The following is an 11,420-nucleotide window of genomic DNA, read 5'->3' on the forward strand; positions in this document are numbered from 1 at the left end:
CTACAATTGTAGATGTCAGCAGAATCATTGTATAAAGGATTTCCTCACAATCTGAGGAATGTAGACACATGTAGATATAGCAGATGCAGCCTCAAAGTCTTCAGAGCTAGTTTCACTTGTCTGAGCAAGTTAAGCATTCACCTAAAATAACACTTACACACCCTTTATATTACATCATTTACAGTCTGGTTGATGCTAAGATTAAATTACTCATTACCAATTAGTGTTAGTCTCCATTTAGTGCGTGGTGACGTCTGACAAGCTGACAGTGATGTGAAGAAAGCGTTATGCGATGTTAGTTTAGGCGGACACAGTCGCTCCTTCAGACAGACATCATGGATCGTCACATGTCGCCCCCTAATGTCTGCATGGACAATTACACAATCTCATACAAGTAGTTACACTTGCTTTAAATGTTGTGGTGTGGAGACAATATCTGGGTCACATCTCTGAGGGTCACCTGCAGGCTGTCACATACTGTATAGAGAACCGAAGACCAGAGAGAGAAAGCGAGGGGAGGGAGGCTGAACCACATCAAGAAGATTAATGGTCTGCTCTCTTCACAGGAACAAAAAACAAACAGAGAGAGAGAGAGACATATAAGAGAGAAGTACACCTGCTGTGTGCTTCTATCAAAAGCTGCATGATGTTAAAAACTTAATGCGTTTAGTACTATTTTATTTAAAAGTGGTATTGATTTGAAAATTGCTTCTCTTAATATACAGTTGTTTTGGTGAACAAATGAACACATAAGTAGATAAAAATGTGTCTTCATTATTTACAGAGACAAATTTATTAGGCTGCCTGATGCTGTAGATCACTATGTAAATTGTACATAATGTGTTGTTTACGATCATTTACACTACACATTCCTTGCAGTTCATAAGCTGTGATCTCATCTAAGCAATACAACTTATGTATGTAAACACTTCAGCATCGACATGCTGGGATACCTGCACACAGTACTGGGGATACATGCACCCAGTATTGGGGTAAATGCACACTGTGTGTAGAGTTTCTGCACCCCCTCTCCCTCTCTGCAACACAACAGTTCTTAAACAGCATACACAGTTTGAACAGCAGATTTAAAGATACAAAACATTTAAACAGAAATGTTTACACCCAAGATAGAGCACCATCTACAATCATTCACACATCAGGACAATTTATTAGAATAGCCAGTTGAGCTAATCTCCATGTTTTTGGACTGTGGGAGGAAACCCTGGATTCCCCTGGCATTCTCCAAACCCAGACTCATCAATCAGACTGCCAGACAGAGAAGCGTGATTCATCACCCCACAGAACAGGTTTCACTGCTCCTGAGTCCAGTGGCGACGTGCTTTATGACACTCCATCTGACGCTCAGCATTGTGCTTGGTGTAAGGCTCACATGCATCTGTGTAGCCATGGAAAGCTCTGACTATACGCCTCAGCACTGGGTGAGCCTGTTCTGTAATGTTACGTGCTCTGTCACTTCATGGCTGAGTTGCTGTGGTTCCTAAACACTTCCATTTTTCAATAGTCCCACTCTCATCTGATCATTGAATATCTAGGAGGGAAGAAATTTCACTAAGTGACTTGCAATGGTGGCATCAGTGAGCTCTTTATAATGACACATTCTTTCATGGATATTTGTAAAGGCAGACTTCATGGCTGGGTGGTTAATTTGGCATCAGTGAGACTTTGAAGGGGAAACACCTGAATTTTACCTGAAGAATGTGTATCATTTTAATAAACACATTTGGCTGCAGTCTGATGTTTATTCATTATGAGGAAGAGGAAGTCAGCATCTCTATTTGTAGACTCAGGCCTGTACTTTAAAGCAAACCTGTAATCAGATATTTCTGCAACCTAGGGTTTGTCCCACAGCATTGAGCTTTGTGACTTCATTGTGCAGGTTAATTGGTTACTTTCATTGTAGACTGAAATGAGGGCCATGAACAGGCAGTCCTGGTAACCACCCATTTAAACACCAGTTTCCCAGAATGCAATCTGTAGTTTCTATCAGCAGGCCTTATGTCCATGACCCATAGCCTATGACCTACAGTGCTGCTCCCTGCCCCAAGACCTTCCTCAGACACGTATAATTTTAGCATACACAGCTTCTCAAAGTCTGGGAGGGCCATGGCTGGTAGGTTTGGGAGAGCGGCGCTTCATATCTCCAGTGCTTCCACTTTACAGAACTGGATGGTGAAAGCTGAAATGTTCTTGTTTTTCCTAACTCAACCTAGCCTCTGTATTAACTCAACCTAGGCTCAGTATTAACTCAGCAAGCCAACCAATATTTTGGTCTGACAGTCTTTGGCTTCTCATTTGTGAGAAAATGGACAGCTTGAGCTTCACTGGAGTTCCTCTGATACCCATTCTCAGAGATTACTATTCCCACATAGCATATTCTTTAGAATAATGAATTAAGTTATATTTATATATCACCTTTCAAGGAACCCAAGGTCACTTTACAATTAGCACACAGCTTTTCTTCCAATCACGTGCCAAGGGGAAGCAGCAGCCAACTGCATACAGCAAACTCAGCCGGAAACCTGTCTACAAATAAGATTTACACAAGCAGCGGTATGAACTAAACAGCTATGACAGCCAAACACAAAAAAGGCTAGGAATACAATCGCCACAGGGAGTGAAAACACGATCGAGGCATGCAACAATGACCAGCGACGAAACTGAACAAACACGGGGTGTGTGTACATACTTAAAACAAGACACAGGTGACACAAATGGAAGGCTGGGAAAGTTAAACGAGCGGCGGAACAACAAGGAGGCAAAGCGTAGCCTACCCACATTTTATTTGTTTTATTTGTACGAACAAACAAACAAATAAATAAATATAGTATATTCGGACGATTTGCCAAGACAAATAGTCTGTTTACCTTGCACTGTGCAGGTCTGAGAACGGCACTGCGGCGCGCCCTCTAGGTCAGCTGCGTATGGAGTTTATCGCCGTGAGTGTAGATACCACATTCTGTGTATTTACCTCACAAAACCTGCATATTGTGTCTGATTATATTGTTTCTTCATATTAGGTAAGAGATTTCATTGATTTCAGAGACATTATACTTCACTTTACTTTTGAGCTCTGAGTTATGTACCAAACCACGTTGTGATGTATGCTAACTAGGGGGGGGAACTAGCCAGCTATTCAGTCTACATTAGGTTCAGTGTTGCTATAGACTTTCGTAAATGTGTTTTATGAATGATTTTCACTGTTGTTGCATTGTGCATGTGCTGTAAGCTTAGATTGTAATGTCCTGCATAACTTTTTTTAGTGCAGCTAGTTTTAAGTAAACTAATGGTGCTTGCTTGCGCACGTTTAGTGAATTTGCCTGTGTATGTGGTAAGTGCACCGCACGTGCGTACTCAGTTTGATCATATTAACTCGCATCCAGTGTGGACACCACATTCAGTGTATTTACCCCACAAAACCTGCATGTTGTGTCTGAGCATATTGTTTCCTCATATTAGCCTGTATCGAGTGAGAAGGAGTAACCAAGAGGGGGCGCGTGGAAATCCGTCACGAACTGAGCATTACTGGACACCATTATCGTGTCATTCTGAGACCATTACGCCATGGCAGTGTCGTTCTGCTAACCAGTGGCATCACAGTAAGATTTATTTCCGCACGGGAAACTAACCCTATATTCGGGACTCTCGTATATAGTTGTGCACAACAATAATAGAACCCGAGCTGTTTGATCTATACACATTTTAAATGTTGTACTAAGCTCTTGAATAATATTTACCCAAATTGAAACTGCACTGCTGTCTTTGGTGTGCGTGTGTCAGAACCCAGGACATGCCGAGATAATAGGTAGTTATCCTAGACCCTGTAGATTAATTTTTACCAGCAGCTCTATTCCTATATTTCACCAGCACGTTAGCTATGCATATTAATATACAGACTCAGGTTTGTCCATTAGAGAAAGCCGGTTATGTATTTTAGGTGTGAAGAATGAATTGAGAAGTATGTGGAAGTATGAAGCATCAGAAGTATGGTCAGGAATAGAAAATGTGAAAATCAACAAAACTTTTGCTTAAGAACACTGACATGAATAAGGAATGGTATCCAAACATTCTCCAAGAGCAACTTCTCCCAACGATCCAGGAGCGATTTCGTGATGAACAGTGCTTTATCCAGCATGACGGAGCACTATGTCACAAGGCAAAAGTGATAACCAAGTGGCTCAGTGAACAAAACATTGAAATGTTGGGTCCATGGCCAGGAAACTCCCCACTGGTGTGTGTGGTAGTGCCACACAATGCCTACGTATGGGAGTGAAGTTGTGATTTATACAGTTGTATCTATCTGAGGGTACAAGAGTAGCTATTGCATAACAGATGTCAGTCAACTATTTACGATTTGACTGAGAAACTGCCCGTGTCTAGATGTTGTAGTGTCAAGGGTTCTGTAACACCTGCTGGAAGGGAGGAGTTGAGTGAGGTCATGTCCAGGGTGTGAGGGATCTGGAATGATTTTCCCAGCACGGTACCTGGTTTTTGAGGAATACATGGCCTGGAAGGAAGGAGGGGAACACAGATGGACTTTCCAGTTCAGTTCTGTTCTGTTTATTATAACCAACGAGGACATTTGATTTGCAGCCAGGCATACTAAATCTACAAACATAAAAACCTCTAACCGCTAACCTATGGTACTGGCTAGGGTGTGTTCTATGAGTAAATGACAAAGCACTTCTGTAAGTCACTCGAGATAAGAGCGCCTGCTAAAGGCCAAAAATATAAATATAAATGGCAGTTATTTTGTTAGCCACCTTAATAAAATTATTGAGATGTTTCTTATTGCGGACAATCATAGAATAAGTATAAGAGAATAATAATATAAATGACAATAGATAACATTTAATATTCTGCTTTTCCCTACCTGTCAGGAAGCTTGTGATCCACTGACAGATAGCAGGAGCCACAGTGAGCTTGGAGACATTGGGGGAGAGGATATTTGGAATAATGGTGTTGAATGCCCAGCTGAAGTCCACATACAGGATCCTTGCTCATGTCCTTGGGTAGTCTTGTAGGGTGTAGTGTAGCCCCATGTTGACTGTCATCCACTTGTTTGTCTTTTTAAGCAAACGGCAGGGGGTCCAAAACGTGTCCTACAAAGTTGTTCAGGTGGGCCAACACCAGTTGTGTAAAGGACTTTGTGACCATAGACATCAGAGTGACAGGCCTGTAGTCATTCTGTCCTGTAGAGCCCGGTCAGGTGGATCAGTTGGTCGGTGTCCCTTCCTGTCTTGGACACAGCTTAATGTTGCCCATGTGCAGATCTCTGTTCATATGATTCTTGATCAGGCATGTCCTGTCATGGAGCAGTATCCTATGTGAAGGAGGTTGGAGGCCAATATAAAGGCCACACGGAGAAGTCAGCCAGCTATCAGAAATGGAGAAAGGTGTGCTGAAGGTACCTGACAAGTACAACAAGCTGTCCATAACTGAGGCCTTGGAGAAGGCCAAGCAAAGATTAAAAGCTCTGGCTGCCCACATGTAGAGATACACATGAGAAGTAGAACCCAGGGGAATAAACAGGATGTTCTCCCATGAGCCATCCAAAGTGTACTCTCAGTGACAGGATAACAGCTTGAGAACAGATGCACCAAAGCTGGAGACTGAACAATACTGGAAAAGCATATGGGAGAAGGAGGCATCACACAACAACAACGCCCAGTGGACAGAGAACTGAGACATTCATTTTCCTCAGCAGATGCAGATAAATTGGTCCACGCTTTTATCTCAACAAGACTAGACTGCTGTGATGGTCTTCTAATTGGATCCTTGAAAACGTAATCAAAGTCCAACTTGTACATAATGCAGCAGCCAGAGTTCTTGCAAGTACTAGAATGTTACAGAACAATCCCGTCCTTTAAGCTCTGCATGGCTCCCAGTTAAAATTTGAATGTACTATAAAAAAAACTCTTGTTGATGTATAAAGCACTAAATGGTTTGTTATAACAGTATCTGAGTGAACTCATTGTATGCGATAAGCCACCTCGGCTACTGTGTTCCCAGAATGTAGGATCTCTCTTACTTCCTAGAATACAGCCATGCGAAAAGCCTTCCCCTAAAATCCTCTCACTTCTGGAACAGCTTTCCAGCTTTAATTCAGGATTCAGACAAACTCCTAATTTTTAAATCCAGGCTAAAGTCTTATTTACTCAAGATATTGGTTAGCTTCCTGTGTATCAGTGTGCAGAGCCTGGGGCCCTCTGTCGTAGAGTTTTCTGGTAATGAGGTGTTGATGTTGTCGTCCAGTTATGTCATGTGTTCATTCGGGTTTGTGACGATGATGTGGGTGGACTGTGATGTCTCAGAGAGCCTCAGGACTGTGGTCACCCTCTGGTTCCTCAGGACTGTGGTCACCCTCTGGTCTCAAGTCTGTGGTCACCCTCTGGTGCCTCAGGACTGTGGTCACCCTTTGGTGCCTCAGGACTGTGGTCACCCTCTGGTGCCTCAGGACTGTGGTCACCCTCTGGTGCCTCAGGACTGTGGTCACCCTCTGGTGCCTCAGGACTGTGGTCACCCTCTGGTGCCTCAGGACTGTGGTCACCCTCTGGTGCCTCAGGACTGTGGTCACCCTCTGGTGCCTCAGGACTGTGGTCACCCTCACGACTGTGATCAATCTCAGGCCCTCTGGGGGACCCTACGCACACACCTTTGCCCATGTTACTAGCATGGCCTGGACCTCAGGGAACATTGTTATTAATATGTACACAGATCATTCACCACCTGTCCACTGAATACGTTCTTGTCTGGACTGTGAAATGAGTTACCTGAGTAAGAAACTTAAAATCCTTATCTGGTAGAATTTAAAGAATGTCAAAAATATTTTGTATAATATTTTGTATAATATTTTTAGCATTAGTTCTACTTATTTATTTTATTAATAATTGTATTGGTGTTTTTATTGGTGTTATTTTCACACAAGATAGATAACCTCTTAGGGGTTGGGGGCAGGCCATTTTGCTTCTGGTACATTTCACAAAACTATTTCACTGAAATCAAGGTGAATAAAACCATAGTAATGTGTAAAATGGTGCAGAATCTTTCTGCTAATACAGGGGTTAAGAAGAGATGAGAACCCCACACAGCTGTGTCAGAATACAGATTCATTTGAGCTGTATTAGATGGACCTAAATCTTTGGTCTGTTGCCTGGCAGAGTTCTCTTTCTCTAAGGTGGAGTTACTTTATAGTCATGTCTTTGCACATTCTAAATCATCCCGGTGAATTTCATGCCACATGAGAAAATCTGGTAAGGGAGGAACCGGTGGACCAGGAGTATCTCTCGGTAGTAGCAGGGGTCGAATGAGTCCACCTTCTGAGAGGGAATATACAGAGCAGTAGTCCTCACACCAATGTGTGACTCAGGTTTGAGACCAGCCTTTTCCAGACACATGTCTATGTAAACATCATCGATGGGCATCAGGGTGATGGACTGGGACATATTGTGGATAGTCCTGGCAGTGAACCGTGAGAGCAAAAATCCACATCCACCACAATAAGGAGGATAGCGGTCTGACTCATGCACTTGGACTCTCTTTCAAATGGGACCCAAATAAAAGGCCAAGCTTCCAACAAAGAGGTGTTTGTTTCCATCCCTGTCGCCCTGCCCTTTCAGATACTCCACCATGTTATCTGTGTTGGTGAAAATGTCATCATCTCTGTTGAGCAGGAAGTGTGCATTGGGACACCATCTCTCCAGCCACTCCATGAACAGGACCTGCTTCAGGGTGAGGTTGTAGAAGGAATCCGTGAAGTCCCACAGTAGAATGTCTTGGTGTTCACGGTTCTCCAGTCACAGGACTTTGTTCAGCCTCATCTTCTCGTAGCCGTCTCCACTGGTCCCAGACAAGAACACCGTGCGAATCTGTTTGCCATTCTGCATCCTCTCTGCTGCCCACGTTTTACGCAGGACCTCCCGTCGCTCGTAGTTGGCCGGAGAGCTTTTGATGAGCAGCAGAAGAAACACGTGTGCAGAATTCTGTGGACCACCACGCTTATTGGGAACGTTCAGCAGCATTGGGAAATAACGGCAATGGCGGTAAAACAGGAAGTCTTGGATGTGAAGTGGCAGGTTGGAAAATCCTGTGACCTTGGAAGCAGAAAAATTGTTTGAATGTGGGAGCTGAACTCGAGAGGTTCTGGAGTCGGATGTTCAGATTTACGATTCAGTTCTCTTGTGTTTTAAATATGTTTCTTTACAAAAGTTTGTAGTATTATAAGCAAACTCAACATCAAAGTGCCCACGCAGAGTAGAATAGCTAGCTCCAACTTTTGATTCCTTCTCTGGCAAGCTGAATAAAGTGCAAAAGATCTTTAAAGTCACAGTTAAAAGTGATGATTCAACACCAGACAAGATTTAAGTGAATCTTCAGTAGACTTCATCATCCTTTAAGTCAGTGAACATAGTTACTATGCTGTATACCACTGCACAATAAAACAAATTCTGCAGGAATTTACCCCTCTAGCAAAACAGACGAGCAAGGGAGTGTGTAGAACCTCGGACACGGTAACGACCGTGAAATCTCCACATCTCTTATAGGTCTCATGGACATGGGACAGTATGATCAAATCCAATTATACATTTACAACTCAAGTGACTCAATGTAATTCCATTGACAAGACACAAGAATATTTCATTTAACTGCACACCACTCTGAACATGCCTGTTTTTGAATTTACACAGGCAAGTAGCAGGCTTTTCAATTATTTAATAAAATTATTATTAAGTGAGAGGAAGTGAGAAGACTTTGTAACAGGTATAAACAATTAACTTAAGCATGTAGAAATACATGTAGTAAGAGGAAGGCTGACGTTTGGTGAATTTACATGAACATCTGCAGTTTGACAAACCCTAACTGCACTTCCTTGATCAGATTCATACTGACAAATATAAAGTGACAATTATTGTTTACAGCATAAAACAAAAAACGTAACTGCCTGCTTGCATTTAATGAATCAAATGATAAAAACCACAAACCACAACAAAATGAAGTGATTACCGAATGATGTGTCGTCTCATGTCCACTGGATGAATATAACCTCTTCAGAGGTGTCATAAGTGTAGGTGACAGCCAGTCCTCCTTTCCGATTTGTATGAAGGCACCTTTATGAAGGCAACCTGGGGGGGGTGTGGAGAGAAATAGGAAATGGCGAAAGACAGTGACAACTTTTCTGAGTATAAATGTTTTTATTACTGTAACAGATGTCCACATCTCTGTCTGTAGCGACACCTCCACGTCCCTGTCTGTTGCGACACCTCCACACGTCTCTGTCTGTAGTGACACCTCCACACGTCCCTGTCTGTAGCGACACCTCCACACGTCCCTGTCTGTAGCGACACCTCCACACGTCCCTGTCTGTAGCGACACCTCCACACGTCCCTGTCTGTAGCGGCACCTCCACACGTCCCTGTCTGTAGCGACACCTCCACACGTCCCTGTCTGTAGCGACACCTCCACGTCCCTGTCTGTAGCGGCACCTCCACACGTCCCTGTCTGTAGCGCCACCTCCACACGTCCCTGTCTGTAGCGGCACCTCCACACGTCCCTGTCTGTAGCGGCACCTCCACACGTCCCTGTCTGTAGCGGCACCTCCACACGTCCCTGTCTGTAGCGACACCTCCACGTCCCTGTCTGTAGCGACACCGCCACACGGCTGATTGTACCGACACCTCCACACGTCCCTGTCTGTACCGACACCTCCACACGTCCCTGTCTGTAGCGGCACCTCCACACGTCCCTGTCTGTAGCGGCACCTCCACACGTCCCTGTCTGTAGCGCCACCTCCACACGTCCCTGTCTGTAGCGACACCTCCACGTCCCTGTCTGTAGCGACACCGCCACACGGCTGATTGTACCGACACCTCCACGTCTCTGTCTGTACCGACACCTCCACACGTCCCTGTCTGTAGCGGCACCTCCACACGTCCCTGTCTGTAGCGGCACCTCCACACGTCCCTGTCTGTAGCGGCACCTCCACACGTCCCTGTCTGTAGCGGCACCTCCACACGTCCCTGTCTGTAGCGACACCTCCACGTCCCTGTCTGTAGCGACACCGCCACACGGCTGATTGTACCGACACCTCCACGTCTCTGTCTGTACCGACACCTCCACACGTCCCTGTCTGTAGCGGCACCTCCACACGTCCCTGTCTGTAGCGGCACCTCCACACGTCCCTGTCTGTAGCGCCACCTCCACACGTCCCTGTCTGTAGCGACACCTCCACACGTCCCTGTCTGTAGCGCCACCTCCACACGTCCCTGTCTGTAGCGCCACCTCCACACGTCCCTGTCTGTAGCGACACCTCCACACGTCCCTGTCTGTAGCGACACCTCCACGTCCCTGTCTGTAGCGCCACCTCCACACGTCTCTGTCTGTAGCGCCACCTCCACACGTCCCTGTCTGTAGCGACAGCTCCACGTCCCTGTCTGTAGCGACAGCTCCACGTCCCTGTCTGTAGCGACAGCTCCACGTCCCTGTCTGTAGCGGCACCTCCACACGTCCCTGTCTGTAGCGCCACCTCCACACGTCCCTGTCTGTAGCGACACCTCCACGTCCCTGTCTGTAGCGCCACCTCCACACGTCCCTGTCTGTAGCGACAGCTCCACGTCCCTGTCTGTAGCGACAGCTCCACGTCCCTGTCTGTAGCGACACCTCCACACGTCCCTGTCTGTAGCGACACCTCCACGTCCCTGTCTGTAGCGCCACCTCCACACGTCCCTGTCTGTAGCGCCACCTCCACGTCCCTGTCTGTAGCGACACCTCCACACGTCCCTGTCTGTAGCGACACCTCCACACGTCCCTGTCTGTAGCGACACCTCCACACGTCTCTGTCTGTAGCGCCACCTCCACACGTCCCTGTCTGTAGCGACAGCTCCACGTCCCTGTCTGTAGCGACACCGCCACACGGCTGATTGTACCGACACCTCCACGTCTCTGCTCACCCTGAGCCTGTTCATGTTCATCTCTGCCCTACAGTTTTGTTATAGCCAATGATCTGAAGTGTGGAGTTACATGAAGAAAGTGGCGCCTGTCCAGTACTTTCCCAAACACTCAGACTGTTTGACATAAACACACCATTATTTTCACTCACACAGACTGTTTGACATAAACACACCATTATTTTCACTCACACAGACTGTTTCAGACATACACACACCATTATTTTCACTCACACAGACTGTTTGACATAAACACACCATTATTTTCACTCACACAGACTGTTTCAGACATACACACACCATTATTTTCACTCACACAGACTGTTTGACATAAACACACCATTATTTTCACTCACACAGACTGTTTGACATAAACACACCATTATTTTCACTCACACAGACTGTTTGACATACACACACCATTATTTTCACTCACACAGACTGTTTGACATAAACACA

The 11,420-nt window shown here is 45.3% G+C and overlaps 1 protein-coding gene across 1 annotated transcript; it reads right to left on the reverse strand.

The window, feature by feature from the left end:
- Positions 1-7,212: 7,212 nt before the first annotated feature.
- LOC113587957 (N-acetyllactosaminide beta-1,3-N-acetylglucosaminyltransferase 3-like) lies at positions 7,213-10,985 on the reverse strand. Its single transcript, XM_035522215.1, is given in 3 exon segments — positions 7,213-7,265; positions 7,268-8,111; positions 10,941-10,985. Coding segments are annotated over 3 exon segments (942 nt in total).
- Between the last annotated feature and the right edge of the window lie 435 nt (positions 10,986-11,420).

The sequence above is a fragment of the Electrophorus electricus genome, chromosome 23 (genome assembly GCF_013358815.1).
Source record: "Electrophorus electricus isolate fEleEle1 chromosome 23, fEleEle1.pri, whole genome shotgun sequence".
NCBI classification, from domain to species: domain Eukaryota; kingdom Metazoa; phylum Chordata; class Actinopteri; order Gymnotiformes; family Gymnotidae; genus Electrophorus; species Electrophorus electricus.